Raw genomic sequence first — 24,120 nt, 5'->3', positions numbered from 1 at the left:
TTTGGTATGTATGCATACGGAACGTGGGTGGCTGGCTTCGCATTTCCACAGACTGAAAACCAGCGGTCGGACCTCTCAAGCTCTGCACCAAAATACGCCACATTTACTGCGATCAGAGGACGACTGAAGACCACAGCTGAGTTGTAGAGGTAGGATGTATCCGAGAAGAGACTGTTGGCGGTGATTGGAACTCGTGAGCCGCAGGAGAACCGGAATCGGCACAGACTCGGGCGAGCGGGGGCCCAACATGGCGGCTGCGTTGTTGTCCTTGCTCCGCTGGGCCTTTGTTGTACTCGCGGCCCTTCTGTCGGCCGGAGCCGATGCCCAGAACACCCAGTGTCCCACCGAGTGCTCCTGTCAGGGATTCCTGGTGGACTGCAGCAATCGGAGACTTCGCCACATCCCGACGCGACTGCCCAGCTGGGTCCAGATTCTGTAAGTTTCCTCCAGAGGTCATGTTTTGAGTGCCCAGTCACCCCTGGTTTTGTGCATTTTAATGAGTAGACAAACGCCGTACACACCCGCATTAGAAGTGTTAGAGACAGATTTCTTAAATCTATAGGTCCTCAAGCACATGTAGGACGCGTTTAGATAGTTATAGGTGCTATAGTAAGTGTGTACTGAGCACCAAAAGTCAGCGATGTAGCGTTCCCGGTTTCGGGGCATTCTTGAGAGGGCTCTATGAATAATTAATTACTCCGGCAAACCTGTTTACCCCACCAACCGATGCGAGTCGAAATCTTTGCCCCAACCGGCGTTTCTCGATCTAAATCCCTGGCTAGAAGGTGCAGGGGCTTAGGAGTTTGTAAAACCGCGCGGCCAGGACGTTCTATGGCGAGCCGCACGGTTTACTAGTGCCCCCTTTCAAGAAGCAGTCTGAAGAGCTGTTCTGCACTTGAAAGGTCAGACTCGTGCTCCCACTGCGACTCACACCGCCCTGCTCCAAAATCCACGACATTTCCCCTCCTTACCTTCCCACAAAACCACGGAATCGTACTTTATTTCTAAATCTTGCCTTTTGGGCCACACAAGACTTTGAGTAGGTCGCAGTAAGCGCGGTTGAGAAGTCGGTAGCACGCGACAGATGCGAAAACCATTTGGAGTGATTACATTGTTACTGTTCGCAAGGGTCTCTTTGATACACACTGAAGTTGCGTGGAGGGACTACAACAGTCCACCACATCAGCTTTACTAAACGTATTTCCCACGCCGAACCAAATGTCAAAACGTTAAATAAAGGCCAGGGGGAAACAGCTAGATCATTGTCAGAAAATAAACTCTCCTGGCACACATTTAGACCACAATATTTCTGGTATTCAGGGCAGCAGTAGGTTCATCTGTCTGTCGTTTGACAGTTGGACAATGAGAAAGAAAGAATGAATAGATGTAAATAATGTACAAAGCTTCAAACGTTTGCGAGCAGAGGTTCAGATCGTCAGTTTGTAAAAAAAAACAGCATTTTGTAACATCGATGACATTTTCGGCAACATCCAATATGCGTCTGTAAACGTTGCTGATTTAGGGCAGGCTGACATAAAACTGCTGTGGGGTAGATTCTAGACGCAACTACTGCGCCCTAGGTGATAAACCTGAATATTGTGCAGAGCTAGCTTTCCATTTCGCTCGTCAATCCACGCTAACCCCGTTACTGCTCGGAGCAATGTAATATCAGTGTATTGCAGCCGTTGCTTTGCTCATAATCTTTTGGTGAGCCCACAGTTGAGGTATTATCAGTAATTGGCCAAGAGCTCGGGCAATCTTTTTATTTGTTCCATGGCCTCACGCACACGTTTTACCTGTATGAAAACAAAATTGTAGGTTAAATGACGAAAAGTGGATGTGTGTGGTAATTGCTACTGTGACGCGAGAGTAATTATGTGTCATTTTTTGCTCATCTAGTCTAATTCTGACCGTTTTCTGTCTATTTCCTCAACAGGGAGCTACAGTCGAACCAGATATCTACAATCCCTGAGGACGCTTTTAGCGGACTAGACAACCTTCAACAATTGTGAGTAGCCGTCTAATTCCACCACACTATTTTTTTTGCCTGAGTACTCCCTGCTAGGTTATTATTGGCTTGCGGAATTATTAATTTACGAGCAGAAATTGAGTTGGGGGTGGGAACAAGTGGTCTTGGACAATTTGCCCAGTGGTTTGGGGGCTCTTGGGATGTCAGGGTGCGTGTTTTAGTGACGCTGCTTTGATGATCTGAGCTCCGACTGAGTCTTTGTGTTCGTGATTGTACGCCCAAATCTCATTCCATCACAGGCCAGGAGTGCAGGTGGTTTAGCGTCAAAGATTGCATAGATTTACATCATCCCGTGCTATCCTATGAAATTTTTTAGCAGTGAAATTTTGATGCAAATTTGAAAGTAGGGTCAGATATAGTGGTTGAGTATAATGACTGGGTTACCACACTGGGGGATATTGACTCAGACATACGGCAGCCATAAAAAATCCCACCAACTCAATGATTAGGTGGTATAAAGCGCTGTATTGCCCCTAGTTTTAGTGTAATAGTGCACTGTGTTGTACTTGGGAAGGGGATTTGGTGTTGAACTTGGGCGACTCTGCAGTTGTGCGGATCTGTAGTTCACTGCTCCCGTGTTTAAGGGATATAGCTGGGATTACTGCAAATTCCCCACAACCGATAGATTGCATGATCCCGGACAAATCCCATGGACGCGAATTTAGGGGAGATGCTGCCCCACGAAACTGTAGTACAGAATTAGAAGTTGCCTTATGTGTCACTGGGAGGAAAGGGGACACCGGCCCAGAGAATGGAAGTTGAGAGGACTGGGCTGTTGTGTAAAGCGTCACATTGGGCACAGCTGCAACTTACCACGCCGCCACGCTATTCTGTTCCACATGCATTGTGGCTCTGGCCTTTTGGTGACGGTTGAGCCCGACCCCTATTGCCCTTGTTCTTTTTGTGCTAAGAAAACATGCAGCTTTATTTGATTAAGCATCAGTTTTGCTTGGAATGCAAGTGTCAACACTTCTTTTGGCAGTAGGGTTGGGGGATGGGCTCCCTCTCTGGACTTTTCCATCCCTCCAATTCCAAAGTACATGACCCTGTTAACGAAGTGGCAAACACGCAGAAGTATCTATAGGCATTTGTCATGCAAGGCAACAAAAGCCTACTGGAAAGCCGCCCAGCATTGGACGCAGAACAAAAGAATCAATGAAGTTGAAATAAAAAAAGACACATCAATACACCATTGTTGCCAACTTGCTGTCTGGCTTTCTCATATTTCTTATATTCTCTACACAGTCGTTGCCTGGGGTTTCTGTTCACGTATGCATAGAGGAATCATCCCACGCAGATCAAAATGCCTCGCAAAGTGAGAGTCATGTTATAATGATCCAAAATATTCCCAGGCAGCAGCGAGTGCACTTTGTAATTTAAGAAATCCCCGGAAGGCTTGGTGTTATGAAGTGGAGCTCTTCAGTATTCACCATACATAAGACTTACTGGTGCAGTAAAAAGTGAAATGTATACAATCTCTTCTCCTCTTTTGTAACTAGTAAAGGGAAAGGATGCATTTTTCTGCATGGTAATCTCAAATTTGTATGTGAACTCAGATGCCCGGTTGAATTTGCATGCAAATGTGTCTCTCTTTTGTAAATTCAGAAATGTGTATTCGAGACCATGTTCGACTGGAAGCCTTACAAATTAATGCACATCATGTGTATTGCCAAAAGATTATTCCACGCCACTACTGCCTTTCATAAAGGCAATTTTAATGCTCTTTGTGACCTAGTTCGAGTAAGTTTGATAGCCAGACTGAAGTTTTGTCAGATCTATTTATATTTGGAGTAGCGCTGCTCAGCCGAGGGTAGAGGACCAGCAAACGCAACAATTCTGGGTTTGTTGTGGGAAAGGAAAGGCACAACCAGATGAAAGCAGGCCATATTTAGATGGAATGTATCTTGTTTAGGTTTGTCTAGCTCTCTATTTGAGGTGTGTAGTGTCCCAATTAATTAGGCATGTAAAGCGAACCAAGGCGACCCCAGATCTGATAAGATAGGAAATAGCTATGGACACTTTGTAAGCGTTTGTATACAAAGTGGGGCACTTGTGACAGGAGCTACTCCATTGTCACTTGAAAACCAATGGGGCTTTTCCGAGTGGAAAAAAAAAGTGAAACTTGTCTGCAAGTTGTTTATAATTGGTGAGAAAATGACAGATTTTAACATGGTAACTTTATGATTTGTTTCTATTGACGGATTTATTGTTTGGCTTTGTTGAATTGGTAGGGGGGAGGGGAGGTGTAAATGGGGTGTCAAGTAATTGGTCCTGTTAAAGGGAATAGCACTTTTTGGTGTTAAAAATAGGAAGTACTGTGTGTTTTTGTTATGTTACTAGACTAGTGTTTTTACACTTCACATTTTGTAAAGCATAACCTTCTGTACGAGTTTTCTGTTCTGGATGAAATGGCTTATGTTTGTGTAACTTTTTGGTCTTTGCAAGTGCAACAGAATAGGCTTTGTTCTCTGTTGGCAAGGACTAGGGGTCTAAAACATTTTAACTTCACTGCGTCACCGCCAGAGATAAGCCTTTTACAAATATTGCCTTGCAAGAAATTCAGGTACTCTTGGAATGCTTTCTTGGGTCGATACATACTTTGTTGTGTAAGAGGGTAGTGAGTTGTTATGCTCGAAATGCGATGATGTATTATCAGCCATTTTTAGTACTTCATTCTTCCCTCATTCAATAAATTCTTGCCCGTTTGTTACGGTAATATTTGCCAATTTAATTGCACGTGATGAAAACAGATGGCGTATTGTGCGTCATAACAGTAAAGTTTTCCAGTTTTGTGAATATATGTACTCTCCAAACTGATATCCCCGAAACTTGCCGTTGATTTACTATAATTGTTTTAGACTCTGCTCACATGTGTATTGATTTTTGTGGATAAAAATGCATCGGTGGATGTGCTTGTCATTTGTTGTCTGCCTAAGCATTCCAATTTTCTCTTCGGACAGTAGCTATATGTTTTCTCGCTCATGTGGAGAGCGATTTTGGTCTGTGGGGGCCATCGATGATAAGATACAAGATTTCCCCTACCAAAAACCATGCTGTTATCTGGCGTAATTACCTTCGCAACATACATCAAGCCTCGTAAATGTCACTGCCACGTTCACTGCCGATTGCTTTCTGTGGGCGCGAACGTTTACGTAATACCGTTTTGTGATTGTGTTGGGAGGAGTAGTACGCTTGTTGGCCGAAGGTATCACATCTGTCGAAGGCAGCCGGCCTGATTAAAACTGGAAAATGAGGTGTGGATGATATTGGCAGTAAATTAAATTTCCTGTATTGGAGGCGGGAGGAAGACAATTAGGTGTTGGACATTTGTCACCGACCTTGTGATGTTTCCATTGATTTTATCGTGGTTAGAGCCGAGCGCCGCATTGATTGCTATTGTCTCACGCAGCGTTAAATGGTAACCCCTACAAACTGTACTGTGTTTTAGGGTGCAGTTTTTTTGAAGAAGAAATTGTCTACACCTCAAAAACATTGGTGAAATGTTTACAGATACATTTCTGGCAATGCCAAGCCAAACACTAGTAACAGTCATTTCTGGGAAAGCTTACAGTAATGGGAAAGTCTTGACATTGAATTGCTATTGGTCAAAAGTAGCCTAAACTAACCACCCATCTCAGATTATTTTTTAGCGAATGACTTTGACCATGTAATTGTGTAGAAGCGATATCCTCTGTGTGTATTCATCTGTGATAATTCCCCAGTGGGGTCATTGTCTATTCTATTATCCAGTAACTGTTTACGTCTGTTGTCAATTCTTGTATCTGAGCACACACTTGGTGGTTTTATCATGACTCCTATTTGTTTTCCATACAGTTACCATATCTCTCAGAAAGGCAGTAGTTTTAGAGATCTTGTATGTGGTTGGTTTACATTACACAGAAGAGAACTTGATTTTGTAAAAGGAAATTGCCCGTTTCCCAAGTGATAACGCACACAATTGTGGTGGTCACTGGAATTTGCATCAAAATCAGATGCCTAACAATGCCTTCTGTTCCAAGATTTTAGGATGTGTTTTGCATGTCAATAGGGCTATTCTGCTGCATATGCTTGTGTAATAAAGTGACCAAATATTCTGTTGCTCTGTGTTGTAACTTTTGTAGACATCTTATAGCTGTTTTGTGCTATGTCCCAGTATGTGGTAACAAAAGGGCAAGAAGTAATTTTAGAATTTGAACGGTTAGGCTATGCATTTTGATGTTCAGCACTTTTGAAATTGTTGTAAAATCAAGTCTTGTCAATGCTGGTAAAAGGAAAGCCTTCTCTTTGTAGCACCCTCAGTGATGTGCAATTGTAGGAGGATTAGTTGTTTCAGTGGCATTTAATTAAAGGGGAAACCCGATCCCTTACCAAGTTTCCCCCTGCTTTGTAAAGCTGGCTGGATGGGGCCAAGACTGGCACAAAGGAAAGGCCAACTTCAGAGGCTCCACTGAATGCCTAGAAACTTCTGAATTACGACTTCTGGCCCTCGCACATTCTTTCATGTACCCAGCAGATGGTGCAAAGAGGACGGACTGGAAACGTCAGCTTACCATCGCTGTGACCTCTCAGGACTTCTAGCAAGGCAGTGCAAATATCAAAGGCTGACTTCGCTGATCGGAGCCATCTTCAAATATTTGTTTGTGTCGTTTCACCAGCAGTTTTTGCACCCCGGGTATGAGTCTGCATCCCCACGCCAACTTTCGCGTGTGTAGAGATAGGCTTAGAGCACGGAATCCGTGGCCGTGTTTGCTTGCCATGTTTGCGGGGCTAAATGGGACCCACAGTAAGGTCAACAGAAACTTCCTAAATTTAATTTCCATTCATCATGCTGGTAGGAAGGTTTGTCACTGCGACGTGTCAGCCACAAAAAAAAGTGGTCGAGATTCTGGTCTCTTTATGCATAACTCCTGTGGCCTGTATCAATATCTGGTGTTTGGCTGTTTGTGTCTGGAGCGCAGGTTTACCTGGGACTGTGGCGGTGGGGGACTTTGACAGGGGTCAGGGTTAACATTCTTGCAAGGCGACTGCCTTCAGAAAACCATCCCCTAGCCAGCCCAGAAGTTTACACGTTGCAGCTAGTCAAGTCTACTGAGTATTCACCTCCCATTTCGACAAACGTGGAGGGCCTGTTTTCCAATCACGGAGACCCATTTGCCATCACCTCGGCACTGATGCTCTCTCACATGTTTCCTCTCAGCACCGGTAACATCAATAAACACAACAGCAACTATGCAGAAGTTTCCTAGGTGGGCAGAAATGACCGTCCTTTTGAGAATGGTCCAAATGGTAGAACCATCTGCCGGATGGCACATATTTTTTTTACCAACCTCCACTTTTGGGAATTGCTATGAATCAACTGTTTCTTTCTTGCAAAACGGGGTGGTACAAACCGGGCAGACGCAAATTTGGCAGATTGCGGTTTCTTTATATATAGCCGTGGTATGTTAAGCACTGTTGCACATGTATTTGTTCCAACTTGTTCCTTTGATTCGTACACTAGCTGATAAGATTACGCAGTGACTGGAGGCGAAAGCTCTCAGTTTTAGAATAGCACACTCAAGGAGGAAGCTTGATTGTGCATTGTCCCTTAGCTTTGAGCAGTACGCTGGTATTTACGTTACATTTCAGGGTCCAGACTCTTCGCTGGTTATCAGGAAGAGGTGTCAGACCTCGATAAGGAGGGTTTCTCCTGAACAGACATCTCACACTTGGCTGCTTACCAACTGGCAAGTGTTTAATTTCTTGTGTAGAGACAGGTCTGTGACCTGTGCGACTGGGTGCCCACATCTGGTCCAGGATTAGGAGAGCTGCAGCTTCTCTTTCAGTGGTGCAGAATATTTCACTCCTGACAGAGCGGTTTGACTCTGAGATTTGAGAGGCAACATGGCCAAAGGTGTTGAAATTTACAGCCTCATAAGTTGCCATTGGCCTTGCAGTATAAAGCCTTAGTACGACTAGTAGATGATCTGAGGTTTATGATATTTCAAAGAAATCCTGACAAATTCTTTTTGTCCTAAAAAATTTCTGTCTAATTGGAAAGTAATTTTTTTTATCTGGGAAATAACAATTGTTGGGGAAAGGATAACCACCCCAAAATGAAATATTTTTTGTTGGTACCAACATTTTTTACAATAGGGAAAAGAAAGGAAAACCTATTGAAGTAGTGAAAACCTTGGAAAATTGTCTAAGTTTACGTTCGTGCTTCATTAGAATGTCATGTCCACACTGTTTGCTCCGACTGTCATTTATTCTGAGGATCATGAATGGTGTAGACACATCTGTTACAGGGTATATTCATCTTCCCAAACATCTCCATGGAGCGCAAACCGCTCGGGTCTGCGGAGTTATAACTTACGGCAAGGGTGGATTACTCTCCGCAGAAATCTAATGAAAGTACGGCTTATGATATTGCGACGTTCGCTTGACAATTTTCGATATCAAGTTCTGTTATCTACTGGAAATATGCCTGGTATTAGAAATTGCTTCACGTTATTAATAATAGCAGGGGACCCCTGGCTATATTTGGTGCGTGTGCTGTCATATGGCGAGTGATTGAAGTAGATTATAGGTTTGGATGTCATTGTGAGAGGTGTTGCCTCTTGCCTATGGAGCATGAATATTTCATTTAAAACGATCGGCCTGCCAACCAGTCACGCAAGTCGCATTGTGACCTTCGCTCTGGTGGCATATCTAAATGGTTAACAACAAGAGCAAAATAGACTATCCTTCAAACAATAGTGTCATTGTGACTGTATCATTTTTGCTGGACGTGAAGTCTAGTTGAATTCTTACATTAGTTTATAGGATGTAGTTTTTATGTATTGTTCTTTTGATCGATCGTCTTAGCATGTAAGATTGGCATGACAATGTGTAGTTGTGCCTGTTTTTTCATGCATTGGGAAGTCATTATATTATTGGACAGTAACCCATTGTATGGCATCTGGACAAAAAAATTTCTCGACAAATAGTCAGTAACAGAGGTGGAGGATTGGATTTATCATGTGAAAGGGGGTGTGAGAAAGAAGTTTGCATGTAAGTGCGGGTTTTTGTTTGTCAATAAATATTCGTCTTGTTCAAGTGTACTTCAAAGTCCTCCCATTCAGTGCTAAGCCTTCCTATTGATTTACAAATACTTGATAAAAATGGCCAATTGTGTATTGAAAGTAAATATTCATGACAGAAAATAGTACATTATTTGAAATGCGTGAAAAGTAAGTTTGTAGTTTTTTTTTTTTACTGGGGGCATATCTGATTGTATCTCTATCAGTTGCAGTTTGCTGTGAGTAACTGCATAAAACTTGTTGGTAGTCCATAAAACTTGTTGAGGCTCATAAAAAGGTTTTATCTAAAATCCTGGTGGTTTAGCACCAGGGTGCTAAGCATGTGTAGTTATCCCCTTTTTTTACTACCCAGAAAGACAATGATCTACAAGGCTAACAGTAACTACCGTATGTACAAGTCAAATTTATGAAACTTTGAATTTATTTTGACCTTTTCTAGTCCAATGTAACTGTCTGACAATCTTTTATCTACTCACCACACAGTGTTGTTAATTCTGTATGCAAAGAAGTTCTTGCACTATCATTAACATTCTGAACACAGTCCACAGTCTTTGAAGTATTTTTTTGTGCTACCGGTCGATATATACTGTTATCTGCTCCACATAGCTGTAAAAGGTAGTCACTGCTTAAGTTCAGCTTGCCTTGGCAGTGAGTATTATGCCGAACCATTTCTAAGGAAGTCAAGTGCAGTACTGTATGGATACACTTGAAAGCATTTGCAATTTATCGGGGGACAGGAGTCAGCCGCTTTGGCAGAGGATCGGCATGTCTGAGTGAGGGGAAAGACTCCTAAATAGCAGGTACAAATCCGGCATGTGGGTGTATCTGACGCAATTGAATCCTTTGTGTCTTGAAAGCGAGAAAACGGCTCACTTTAATGCTTTAATGTTTCCGTCATCTGCCAAGTATTCTTGCTGACGTCACATCGGAACCGTCGCAGAATCACAAGATTATCTCTGAATTCAGGTAAATTCTGGAACCCGCATTTCCGCTATTCTACAACGGCCACTTGAATTTAAGACCCAAAATAGATGTTTCACTTGTACATTCACATTTGTGGAATTTGTCATTCGGATGCCACGGTATTGTGTGAGGACTTCAAAGAATAAAAACATCCTTTGCAGCTGTTGAGCCGACAAATGCCACCAACCTGTAAATCACATAAAAGCCGCTTATTACAGAACACCAGTGACAATACCATGGTGTGCACCTGTGTCAAAGGGTGTAATTTTTGGCGAGGAAAAGGCAATAATTTTGTGTTTCATTATGTATTGCTGAAGGTTTTGCCACTGGCTTGCTTGTTAATTACCTCGTTGACTGTCAGTACAGGAATGCATTTGTATGCAAAACGCTTGTGGTAGATAATTGGCAAAGGTGATAATTAATTTGACAGCAATGTAAATATGTATAAGTTGTTGAGTAGGCTTGCATGCACTGGCACTTTGGGCATTTGTTAATGTTACACCAATGCGAATTGACTGAAAGATGCACATATACTTCACACAGATTTGTCTCCCTCCACTTTAAAATGGCAGCTCTTAATAAAACACTGACAAGTTCAGGAAATTGTCCTCGAAAAATCCTTTACATACGTCACACTGATGTTTTTGAACCAACAAAGCATAGAGTGTGGGGATAGATGACCCTGTGTATATAACAATTTATACTACACTCGCATAACAATGATTTGACCCTTTTAGAAATTCCTCCTACTCTCCCTGCCTTGTTTTTCATGAGCCCTGGATAATGTATATCAGTTTGCATGGTTGCCCTTTGAATGAAGTAGAGTATAGACCTATAGCCCGCCAATGTTTGCCTCCACGAACCTAGAATACAAAAGAGACACCCTAACAGATTCCAACATTCCGAGAACCGTCACAGTGATCCAAGAATTTTCGAGGATTTTTCTGGGAAGTTTTGGCAAATCTCACCAATGAAATGCTTTTAGAGTTGATCCAGGGCACAACTGTTTTAATACACAATGTGCAGTGCAATACTAATGAGGCAGTTTACACTGTTTGGGCTACAGTCTCTGTATAGGCGCTCTGTATTAGGGATGCTGCTCTACTAGAGGTGAGTAATAGAGAGGGGTGTGCTGTGCATAAAAATGATAGGGGATCCGTCCCATAGATAACATTACCACTAATAAGTTTGTGAAGGCAAATCTGTGTAATATGTAATCTTGTAGAATTGGCGATGAGCTGGATAAGACACCAAATTGTTGGCATCATCGCCGAGCTCATCAAATTTTTATCCAGAAACAAGACGCGTAATCGAGTTTGTAACCGCTGGGTCCATCTTAACGGGATCGCGAGTGAAAATTGACGAAATGATTTGTGAGACCTCCTAATGCAATTAGGCTGACGTGGGATGTGATAAGTCGTTACGGGCGGCGGTAATGCCGTTAATATCATATTTCCCAAAATTTCCAACTCTTTCTGAAGTCAAATGGTAGTGTACAACTGCTGAATCGGACGGGTCACAAAGTTCGTGTTGGCCGGCAGTTTAGTGATACCCCATCTGTCTTGGTTGTGCGGAAGTCAGGGAAACCGGGGAGGGGTTTAGGCATCTCCAAACACTTGACGAGAGACACCTGCCTACCACCGCCAGGTGAGGGTTTTCCGTCAGCCCCACGGGCCGTAAAAAACCCTAAAGTACCGTCAACAACCCACAAGCAGGTGCGCTGAAGTGCATGTCAAGTGAGGGGAATAAATTTGACCAGTTTGTTTTCATTGAAGCTTCCCCCGTTGCCACGATCGCACGGGCAGAAGGGAAATACCATTGGTTGTTTTGTTGCGACTTGACTTTGGCTAGCACCCGCGCAGAATGCAGTCGCCCAGCACGTGTTATCTGTGAATAGGCTATAGAGGCTGTTTGGTCAGGTGGTATGGAAGCAGGCTTGTTTGAACACTGTCAAGGCTCTGCTTGTAGACTAGCCCAATTCTAATTGGTGGGACAAAGAACTCAGATAAGAAGGGCCTTGTATTGCCATTCCTTCTTTCATTTGTAACACGTTCACAATGCCGCTTTTCTTCGCAGGCAGGTAGTCGGGGCACGTTGGCAACTTTCTCATGACTCGCTCCAGCCCACAATATACACTTCACCTAAGCCTTGTGTTCACTGGAGGTGTCACGTTCACATTGCCTGGCATTGACTGAGGGTGTCAGTTTGTTGTTTATGATAGGCGAAGACGAAAAACATGTGGTCTTCCTCCCTGAAAAGCTCTTGTGTTCCTGGCATTGTGGCTTCGTTATGTTACCTGCTTTCTCAAGGTACAGGTGTGTATTGCCCAGAACAAGTTTACCTTTGCCTCTCTGTCTATTTGAACACGGTGATACTGCCCCAAGCGGTCCACAGTAAATACGTCTGATTTGGGCCATACACACAGAGGTATGTGTTGCGAAGGAACCTATTTTGCGCCTTCCCGCAGTTTGCCTAAGCTACCAAACAATCGCGGCATGTTGCGGCAAATACTTGCCGCTCGCAGTTAGAGGGTCAGACTATCAGATCGACTGGAGATAAAGTGCGGTAAACCAGCGGCCAGACGGAACAAAGCGTACAATATGTGTGAAGATCTTGATTGCAACAACAGTGTTCTATCTTTATAAATTGTTCCCCTTGCTTCTGTCTGTTAATCCCTGTGTTCTTACACAGATAAGGATAAGTACTAAGGTGCAAACTAGCTCCTGTTGGCCTGTCCAAGTTTTAATATCGGGTGAATAAAGGGGGCGATAAAACATGTAGCCGCCAAACCTTGCGCAGTACTCAGGCAAAATGAATAATTCATACCATAATAGCAGTGTTATGTTGTTTGTCTATATCTATAGGATATCTACTTTTACATTGTGTTGTTGAAATTATATCTATATTATATTATAATTGTGTTTTGCGTAAATGTGGGAAATGCGTATCATGTTGATGATGTGATTTATCTTAAGATTGATGTTTGTTATAAAACAGCATGTTCAGTGTAACCTCTTTGACATTGAGTTGGTTGTTCAGTCAATATGCTGGAAGGTGGAAAAGGGCGGGGTTTTACCGGCTACGATATCTATCACTGTCAGCTGTCCCCTCATCAGTCATGGGGCTTTATTACCCCTGAGGCATTACCTTTTTACGACGCGCTAGGGAAGAAATGCTAATTTATGTGAGATTCCCATCCTGGGGTAATCCATCATGGCTGACCTGTTTTTTTCTTTCTCTTCTTTTCTTCCCATTTCACAGAGATCTGAGCAATAACCAGTTGAGAATACTAAATGCCAGTGTGTTCCGAGATCTCAAGGGACTGCGAGAATTGTAAGTAGCTCACTTTCATCATTACTTCCTTACCTACCTTTGTATCCACTGCGGTGCGTTTGATTGATCCGTGATGCGAGCAGGTTATTCATCAAATGCGTACAAGGTTTCGGTTACATCGTAAAAGAAAATGACAGATGTTATTGCGTTTTTAAAGTTCAGGGTGCAGCGGGCTAGTCCAAGCGTAGGAGAGGAAACGGGGGACTGAAAAATACCATCTTTTTTCTTCTATCCCTTTCAATCTTAAGACCAGGACCAAATGCATATCCGGAAAACATATCCCGGTGAGCGGTTAGTGTATCCCAAAATGGAATCTAGTTCGTTTGGTGCTTACAAAGTAGCTTGTGGAAAGAGGCATGGTAGGCGGTGTGATCCTTTCTGCCCCAGTACACTGACCCTATGTCCTGACCACACTTCACGCGGCTCAGAACGTTTTTTACCGTTAGTTCCCTATCCTTCCGTTCTCGGAAGTATTTTCCTCTCGATGGCGGGTCATTAGGTGGACCCAGGGGTGACATCCCGTTTTATGGATTGGGTTCCCGATTTACCACCACCGCTACCCGTTCAGAAGGCGAGCACGCCAGCCGTGTGATTGGGGTGAGCGGCAGAATGGCTTGCAATGGAGGAGGGGTCAGGGGTCAAAAGAAGGGTTGCGAAATGATCCTCTGAACAAGGTCTTGGTGGGAAGATAAAGGGCATTTAATCTAGGCTTAAGCTCGGTCATACCCAATATTGGTTTGTATTACAATATTTAGTGATCGTTATTTCGCATTTATGGTATACATCCAAAATGGGCTGTTGGAATGTTTTAGAACAACATTGATCAAAATATGATTTATTGGAATTAATCAGTTTTATTTGGTCGCCGGTAATATATCTGTATTATATGATCTGAATTTCTTCTTCGAAAAATTCAACATTTGAAATTATGGAAACTTTGCAAGGCTAATAATGTAGAAAATTTAGACCGAGATGCCGCTATCTGCAGAGAAAACTGTTCCAGGCCTTTATTCGCTGGGTCCACTGGATTCTGATGCCAGCATGGCTGCGCATCTTTTATTTCCTGATTATTGGACGCCGGGATCATTTAATGACTCCCTGATGTCTTACCCATTACTTGGTATGTATGGACGGGAGTCTCGCCAAGAGTGGGCTCCTCTGTAAGGCAATCATATCCCAATCAAGGGGGTAATACATACTGATATAGGCTTATGGCCCCACCAGGATGGAGTGCCCGGGAGCTTTGTAAAGCGGGCCTGAAAGCTTCTTTCCAGGCTATATTTCACGTCCTCCTTGGCCGTCCAGACGGGGTCACACCGAGTGGTCAAGTCAAGGATTGGACTGCCCGCTATCGATTGGCTATCTGAACCACATTCTAAATCGTCCAATTTTGCCGAGGGTAATTTAGGAAGAATTGCGCGATGTCAGCCATTTGGACAAGTTTCCAATATTGTGGGTATCCTAGAGGCGTCAGGGTGCCTGGCACCAGGGCCAGGGAACAGGTGGCCAAATGACCACTAATTTCCGCAGTCGCACTTCAGGGTATTTGGGGAATTGCCTGTGGTCAGCGAATGCCTCCTATATTTTTTTTACTCGAATTCTGAAGGACAGGAAAAAAACACTTTTGCTGGCATCTTTGCTATCCTTTCCTAGTTACACCATTTTATAGCTAACAATAGATGCATACGTGAAGGCTACAGAAAAAAAATTATGTCCATTTTTGGTTTGTCTTAAAATATATGTAGCTACTTTCGCAGGAGACATATATGTATGGTGTTTTATATGTTGTTGTCATGCCTGGTTATGTGAACACTTACCAGGAATGATCTTAAAGTCTATGTCTTTTCATTTATGCATTGATATCAGTCAATGTTACCGTCTGACATTGTGTCTCCTCTCTGAACAAAACCTGCCTTCACGAATATTTCACAGTCCTTGGCATTGCCATTAAATTTTCATAGCTTTTGACCTTACGTTTCCATATATTCTAAAGGTGAGTTATGAAGCAGGATGGCAAAGTCATCGATCACAGGTTAGACACTTGTCTGACCATTAAGAACAATGATGAAAGGTATGTTTAAGATATAACAAAAGATTTTGAATGCGGTGACGATGCTGAATGCACTTTTTTGAATTTTCTTTTACAGGAAAATTGACCACAATCATCTGACGGAATTCCTGAATGTCGGCGCCTTCGCCCCGAACCTCACTGTTCTTAGCCTGTGAGTATTGCATAACATACATTATTAAAGAATAGGCTAATGTAAGAGTACGCACTTTGGAGTACCTTTATATAACTAATGATTTATTTAGCATCAAGGAGTTGGTAGCAGATATTGAAAATGACCATCTGGTATGTTATTTCCAGATGTAACTTGTGCCTAAAATGTATATATTTGACAGCACAATACATCAACTAGACAGTCTAAACAGTAGCCATCCAGCCTTGATGCCCAGTGGCATGTGATAAATTCACCTTTTATGCACCACTTCATAGCAGAATTCCCTCAGGATAGTCCACTATAGTGATGCTCTCAGACATTCCAGTACAGCTCAGCAGGGAGCGGTAGCTAGGGGAGCTTGGTGCTGACCACCTGCAAAAACTAGGGCCATCAATCATCAGGCACATCTCAAGGAACCCAGGGGGTCATGATCTTTTGGATCTGGCTAAGACTTCAAATGTTTTTACACAGAAAAGTGGACTTACTAGACTGTGAAGTTGTAAACAGTTGCATCGCGTCAAGCAAAAAGACCTTTGAGAGAACTCAGGGAGTTGGAATGGTACTGTAGCACCTTTGTTTTTACTGGAGGTGCTTGCAGTAAGATGTCACTCTTAACTGAAGTCAAACGGTGACCATTAATTCTTTAGGGCAGACATTTCTGCCGGATATCAGAGCGCTCGAGAGTCAGCAGTTGAGCTTTCATGTACCATCGCCGAAATTGAACTCGTGACTCTACAAACATGACAAGAGTGGGGAATTACGACAGCCCTCCTTGGAATGCCTGTTGCACTCTGGGTGCAACTCTCTGTGGGACTGATCTTTTTGGGTTTGGAAGCCACGGTCACCCCTCCAGTGTTGTAAATCTCATTCAGTCGTAGATTAGTGTCTTTGTATGCATCATTTGATGTACCAAGGGGGACTGCAGTGTTCCTAGTTCATAACCAAAGCCGGTCCTGTGAGGCCTGTAAATCTGATCTCCAACACTTCCTGCCAGTTGTATATATTACAGTGATTAGGTCCACCAGGACCTATGTGCGTGTGCACAAATGGATTATACTTATCTAATTTTTTTCAGTTCAGTAATTTTGGTAAAAAGCAGGCTGAAGTGGGGAAACGTAGTGCTGGGTGAATAGAATTGGTGCAGTGAAGCTAAAGCGCTGTCTTCTCCATAGGCTCCAAGCTTGACCTTTTGTTTGGAATAAACCTTGCAGAGCTCTCTGTAGGGGAGCACCATTTGGTACGAGGCAGAGTAAAAGTTACTGATTAAAGTTGGCACTAAATAGCTGATCCCTCCGCTCGTTGAGATATCCGTAAAACCCCCTGCTACCCTTGACCCGCGTGCCTTGACAGTGACACCGGCGACCCGCCGCCGACTAATTGCGGAGAGAAGGGATTGGTTGGTATCTGTCGTCCTTGGAAGAAGTGTGGCTTCTTTACCTGTGGGTAGGATTTAAACTGGGTGGCTGGTTGTGGCTGCAGTTGTCATCTCCCAATTTGTTGGGATGAGCCCTGACTACATGCTAGAGAATGCCGACCAATCCTCCTGTGCATTATAGTATGCAGGGGTGAACCAGAGGGTGAGTCAAACAGCATACCAAACCAGTGCCCCCCTTGACGCATCTTAAAAAAAAGAAAAAACAAGTTGTGGTCTTTTAAGGATTCGAAAAATTAAGAGCATCTTCTCCAGTTGACCACAACGCTTGCAAATATAGATAAGCTTTTGTGACCGTATGTCTGGAATGGGTTTGGAGGATTCTAGAGGCGCAGACATGTGTGTGAACTTGGACAAGTTCACAGTTGTAGCAGGGAAACAGATGTCAGGAGGCAGGGTAGATCTTCCTGCCTATGTCCCACACAGGAAATATGCATGACAAACGATGTAGATCTGCAGAAGAAAGATTCAAGTTGTGGAGGAAGGAACAACGCGGCGGCCGGATTTGTCCGTCAAGGGAACTTAACGTGCCGCTTCCCGTTGTTGTTGCGAATTTGGACAGAGATAACGCGTCCGCGTGGAAATGTCGGACAGAGAGCTGTTTGTGTGTTCCTGTTGGCGTTTGCCCTGTCGGAGAGTGATTGTGTGCCGTGGGTGCTTCAACAGGAAAATAATGGTCAGGACCTCTTGAGAGCGCAATGCTGACACACTTGAAACAGAACAGCCCCTCCTTGCCAGAAAGAGAACATGTAGATAAGGGCCTGTTCAACTTGAACATGTACTACAGTGGGTCTTTAACCTTTGGCACACTGACTTAACTTTTTGGATCACGTCTTTTTGTTAGCAAATTCGAGTGATTACGACCTTTATGATGGGAAGAAATGGGTATTGAAGTAAAAAATGACATTGAAAGTCAGAATGTTATCTCAGCGCTTTTGTAAAATGGACTCCTGACAAATTGATAGCAACACAAAAGTAGGCAAAATCTATCCTTTGGTTTCGTTAATAACCAACATCCACACTAGTTCATTTTTCTGTTAGGACATTCTATACCAGTGATGTTCTAATAGAATGTGCTTGTCTGTTGTCTACATATGTCCCATCTGCAAGGCTCATCAAATTTGCATTTGGCACTTTTCCATCACACATTTGAGTGACATGCAAAACAAGCAGGAAACTAGACAAGGTTGTTTATGGTCCTTGTATGTGACAGGTGTTTATTGAATTAGGCCCTGGCTGGGCTGGGCCTTCTATTAGGGGTAAATTCTTTTATGAGCAAGTTTGTTTAGACTGATGGGTAATGATAGGTTTGTAATAGGTTAGTCCATAAAAGTAGTCTACTCCAGCTTATGCAGGAAGAGTTTGTCTCCTCCCATGGCCCATAAAGTTGTTCCAGTTGGCTAGTTCTCTCTCATTTGAGCAGGGCTGTCTCTAGGACCCTTCCCTCTGTCCCAGGACGGAAATCTTCCTGTTCGGACAGACAAAAATTTGACATCGTCCATAAAAAATCTGAGCTTTATAGCATGGTATTGATGAAAATGTATTTTTGTAAGCTTGAATCAACTTGAAATGACAGATTTAACAATGAAAATTGATATCATGGGCTCCCAAACAAAGAGTGGTATGGAAAAGAATTTAAAGCTGGAGACAGCCCTGCATATGAGCCTGCGGCCTGAGTTTCTCATCAAGTGTTGTTGCTGTACCTAGGGATGCCATCTCAGGAACTGCCTGATCCCCCATCTGTGCATGGGTCACTTGCATGTTTGATGGCTGTCACTCAGCTATGCTTGTCCAATCAGCTTCTTGTCAATCTCAACTTGATTTCCCCAATCGAACATCTGCAACTTTCTGAAACTTCTGAGCAGCGTTCCCGCCAGCCCAGGTTAAGAGTGCGTCCACCAAAATACAATATGGGGGGGGGGGAGCGCCGAAGGCGCGACCCGACCGCCGAAGGCGGTCGCAATTTAGGGGGGTCCGGGGGGATTCTCCCCCGGGAAATTTTGGATCTTCAAGCCTTCAGAAACGCAATCTCCCGCATTTTGAGAGACAAATCATGCGATTGAGAGTGGTTGTCAGTGGTCCCTTTTACCGCCGCCATTGTCATTATCGGTGGCAGTGCTAACGAGAACGACCCAAAAATGTGCTTTTCAAAACGCAGGAAATCGGTAGATTATGTTGTCACCCGTTGTTGTTTACTTCTAACACATTGTTTTACTTCTATATTCGTGTTTTGAGGTACGTGGATACCGACCAAGTTTGATAATGAGCATGGAAAATACTATTTAAGTCTTTGATTAGTTTGATAAAACCGGCTATCAGTTTTCATTTTATGTTCGATCGTTTGTTCTCGACCGGAGAGTTCGTTTTTATGTCACTAACACCGGTAGTTCTCGTGAACGTTACTAACAGGAAAAGGTAAGTAAACATGAGCTTACAAGTAATTTTCACAAGCAGGCCGTAGTTTATTAAAAAACATAACGTTCGTAACGTTACCGAGTACGAAACTAGTTGATTATCGGACGATATGCGATAAGTATAGAATCCATTTGTCGGTCAAAGAAGCATAAATTACCGTTACAAAAGTGAACATGACATCCAGGCTGGTTCAATGTTGGGTCGATCCTAGAAAATCAATGATCATCCAGTGGCAAAATCGTAGCTGCAAGGCAAACAGTCCTACAGGCGACAGCCATGGAAAAGAAAGCTGTGTCTCTACAGAAAAGCCGTGCGTGCTTCGGCTCCCAGTGACGACTCTCCATGCTTTCTTCATCCTGTACGTAGCATTCTTTTTTTCCTAGATGTATGTAAAACTATGCTCATACTCGTGCAGTCATACTGCGAACCAGAGATCAGGTCTTTGCGTCAACTTTCCAATAGCAAATTGAACGAAATCGCGACACAACTTTTGACAAGATGGCTGCACTGAGGTGTGTTCACCGCATCCAACCGTAAAAGAGGGAAATCACGATCACATTGTAAGTTGATAAACACAATGACATTTCTCTATATAAAATCGAAGGATTACAAGAAGTTGGGTGTGATTTTAGTGAATTGTATTAGTTTCCGGGACATACATAATTTTTTTCATGTATCGATGTGCTTGCCGTGTGCTTTGTTACGTTGTGATGCTGTCATCCTTCAGGCGTTTCATGATCATGTTTGGCGCGAACCTTTCGCCTGAGCTCGTCCCAGTTCATGACCAAGATATAAACGGCTTGTAAAATACTAATAGAGCCGCAAATATCTGTATGACTGTCATTAAAAAAGTACAATGAGGGCAACAACACGATATTTAGAGGCGCTCCTTGTTCGAGTGAATATTGTGTACTGGCCCCGCGGCCGTAGGACCGTCGGCACTTCACTGAACTTCGGATCTTAGAGCTTACAGGGGCGTGTCTCACCGGGGCCAGGGCCGCCCGGCGTGAGTTTGATGTTTTTAAGGCGTGCGGTGCTCCGCCCCTGGCCCTGGACTGCTAACAATGCGTAACAGAGAGCCCTGGGAGTACATCGTAGGCTTCTTTCTCACTAAATGAGCGGTTGTTCTAAGATTCTAGTTCCACTTGTGACAGAAATTAGCCTCCCTTCAAAATTTTGTTTGGACGCACTCAGCCCAGCAGAGTGCGTCTTTTCCAAAAAAAGTGCGTCCAAAGACGCACTGAGGTATGCCTGGCGGGAACACTGCTTCTGAGCTATCTCTTTAGACACGTAAGCCATTATATGTAATAAATATGTATATGTGAGAAAATAAACATGTACATGTAATTCTATTACGATCAATTGGAGGATTTTTCAGGCTTAGAGAAAGTGAAAAATATCAAGCCAACAGTTAGTACTCCGGCGTAGTGGATTTGCTTCTCTAAGTATAGCTTCTTCACACATGCAAAACTACTTTGCTCAGGAAGATTTGATGTGGAGGAAGGCCTGGGATTACCAGGGTGGCAAACTGATACAGGGTAAACAAGGCCCTGCTAAACACAGCCAGACATCTCATGGACACTTCCCTGACCTGAAATGTGGCCAGGGGGGGGACATACTAGGCCCCTGGTGTCCAGCTTTTCATGTCAACTACAGAAATGTACGACTTACAGAAAATAAACCGAAGCTGTGCTCAACAGATGGGGTGTTTGACATCGATGTTTAGTGTTTTAGATGCGAAAATGAATGAAAACTGTTGAAAGATTGGCTTTTGTTCGACCTTGGCAAATGTTTGTATAGATGTTTGGCGAAAACAGCAGCTGGAGGCGGAATCTGATATTTCCGCAATAAGGATTTAGTAGAAACGGAATCCTTCACGGGGCGAAGCAGCGTGTAGAAGTCGGTGGATTTAGGCGTGCGGAAAGACTGGGTTGTGGTTGGCGGCTCTGAAGCAGTGACCTGTCAGTACATAGGGGATAGAAAGGCCACGGGTCCTTGTAAGGCACTTAGTTCTTTTGTTTTCAGCACGTCCCACCGAGTTGGTTATTAATGGGCTATTTCATTTGTACTGTTGTGGCTGGGGGCTAACCCCTGTGCAGAACCCCACACTCAGGTTACCGGACATTTCCTCAAGTTACCCTCCTCTCCAAGGAGCATGCAGTCTTTAAGATATCACCACAGGAGACCCATTTAAAGATATGTACCTCTTTAGCTTTAACCGCCATCGCTAAACGTGACATACAACAGGAACAGGCAGTTGTTGGAAAACAAGTGACATTCATAAAGTGGAGAAACTCTTTCACCTTGTTAGATTCAAGATGGCCGCCATCCCCCACCACCTGTGCTATTGCTGTCAACCGTTTACAATCAATACACAGGGCCCACCTCCCCTTTGTTTCCACATGAACCCCACCCTGGGCTTAGGGGGATGCTTCTAATATTCTAAATCCATGAACTCAAGGAGCAGTTGGCTTCATAACAATCTAACCACAGCCTGCGAGTGAGCTATTAACCTCAGACTTGGGTTCCTTTGATGGCTGGCAAATATTTTCAGGAAACCAGAACTGAGAAAGTCTGCCAAGCAGACCCAAGTTTATTTGTGTTGTGTAGGGGGAACAGGACTAGGATGACAGCAGATGTTCTCCCTTTATGTGAAGGGTATGCCAGCTTAGTCTAGTAAAGGCCCAAGTTGTTTTCTATGAAGGCTTGAGATTCAAGCATCACTAAGATGTCTTGTTGTGTTATACTCGAAAGGATCTTATTCATGTTTACAGTACAGTCTAGAACTCCTTTCCATTTGCATTTACCGGCATATTGATACTTGACTGAAGTCATTTCTGTAACATGGGTAGATGTTCGATTTTTTTAGTTGATTATAGGACTTCTTTTACGAACGATCCATTTTTGAACAGAATAACAAATTGCCTTTGTTGCTAAGATGATACTTAATGTTACACAGGGTTAGATTATAGGGTAGGGGCCAAAGCTCTTAGGTAGGGATGAATGAAAGGTTTTTTGTGATGGCGCTTTGACTTCACTGCCCTGGGGTGTTTTATTGACTGTCTGTCAAAATGGCCGTGGCAGTAGATACACTAGATTTCTGACCCCAGACTCTTTGCTGGAGCCTAGAAGTCTCCCCACGCTACCACCGTACCTTTGAAGTATCGGTAAATTGTGCTTTGCCGCGTAGGCTTACTCTTACAGTAGAGAGGTGCATAAAAGGAGCCGAGGGAATGTTGGATCACAAGATAAAGAACCCTAATGCACTGGGCAAGGATGTTTCTTTTTAGTTTAAAAGCACCATGTGTACCTAGGCACTTTTTTCTTCAGATAGATGTTCACGGATATTTAATGGAACAGAACATCACATAAGTATGATTCATACAAAGATGAGTACGGGATAAATACAGTGGACAAAAAGCTAGAAGTTACATTCCTTTACAAAGCTTGATATTCTTGCAAATGTATGTAGAAAGATTGCATTGATTGTATTACTCAAGGTTTAATTTTTTGTGTGTGAAATCTGTTTGTTGTACCCTCTCGCACCAATCTCTGTATTTTGAATGTTTTGGTAGTTTGCAAGAAAGCTTTGCTGTATTAGGGTCACAGATAATCTTAAAGTATTGTCGGTAGAGTTTGTAACTGGAGGTTGTTTCTTCAAGGCGAGGATTGGCAAACACTGTCCAAACAGAGCACTGTCAACAAAGGATCTAGGGTGCAGGTGTGTTACAACACTGTACAAGTTAATGAAATTAGGTAAAGTTGGTTGTTGCGTAACTGACAATTGTGTCTTCTATTTTTCCAGACAACACAACCAGATATCTTCTCTTCCTCCCGGCGTTCTGAGCAACTTCACGTCGCTACGGCAGCTTTACCTCAGCCACAACAAGATCTCGTCCATCCTTCAAGGCACCTTCCCCACCGGACTCCCCCTTTATACGCTGTAAGTGTCCTCACAAGATGTGATATGAGTCTCGAGCCAATTTGTTAGCACCATGTTAGCCATCAGGACATGCCCCGGGGGTGTTTGGGTAGGTGGGTTGATGGCAGGGTAGACATGACAGGAGTGAATTCTAGATAAGTGGACAACAATTCTTGTCAGACTGTTGAAGTCTAAACTGTCAGATTCTTATCAGAAGGCCTTTTGGGAGCCTACAGACGTCTTTAAAGCTTGTTTTATGAGGGGAATTCGATCGTCTTAAGGGAACGTAATGTTTTGGCTGGGCATTTTTAGTTCAAGTGCTTTGTAGTGCACATTGTGCAGAATAGAATATGTCTTATGACCCATTATTGTGAGCTTCTGACTTGTTGAATTGTTCATTACCGCTAACACTCTTTTTTTTTTACAGAGATCTGAACAACAACAAGATATCTGGTCTGACAAAAGGCTGCTTTGACAACCTGACACATTTAGAAACCCTCCGTCTCAACAAGAACAGGATCTCCCGAATCCCACCGAAAATGTTCAAACTCCCGTCATTGAAGTCCCTGTAAGTATACTTCATTTTTTAACTCCCAAGACAAAAAGAATGGGATGGGATGTGTTTCTAGGAATGAAAATAGATAAAGGCATCCTGTGTTCCTTACAAGACAAGGAAAACATGCACACCTGCAGGATGTGTGCCTCGAGGCATAGGCTTGGGCCCACACAGGGGTCACGCGTGT

General features: G+C 43.4%; 1 protein-coding gene across 2 annotated transcripts in view; it reads left to right on the top strand.

The window, feature by feature from the left end:
- The first annotated feature begins 15 nt into the window (after window positions 1–15).
- The window catches only part of LOC136435453 (leucine-rich repeats and immunoglobulin-like domains protein 3), a 50,188-nt gene continuing 26,083 nt past the window's right edge, over window positions 16–24,120 (top strand). For both annotated transcript variants that reach the window (XM_066428971.1, XM_066428970.1), the window contains exons 1-6: window positions 16–435; window positions 1,937–2,008; window positions 13,315–13,386; window positions 15,534–15,608; window positions 23,261–23,398; window positions 23,805–23,945. In XM_066428971.1, coding sequence (XP_066285068.1) covers window positions 248–435; window positions 1,937–2,008; window positions 13,315–13,386; window positions 15,534–15,608; window positions 23,261–23,398; window positions 23,805–23,945 — 686 coding nt within the window. In that variant the 5' untranslated portion in view covers window positions 16–247. The remainder of the gene's footprint in view (window positions 436–1,936; window positions 2,009–13,314; window positions 13,387–15,533; window positions 15,609–23,260; window positions 23,399–23,804; window positions 23,946–24,120) is intronic.

Source organism: Branchiostoma lanceolatum, chromosome 5 (genome assembly GCF_035083965.1).
Source record: "Branchiostoma lanceolatum isolate klBraLanc5 chromosome 5, klBraLanc5.hap2, whole genome shotgun sequence".
NCBI classification, from domain to species: Eukaryota; Metazoa; Chordata; class Leptocardii; order Amphioxiformes; family Branchiostomatidae; genus Branchiostoma; species Branchiostoma lanceolatum.
The sequence above is the reverse complement of the archived record's forward strand: the minus strand, read 5'-3'. Positions and strand labels throughout refer to the sequence as shown.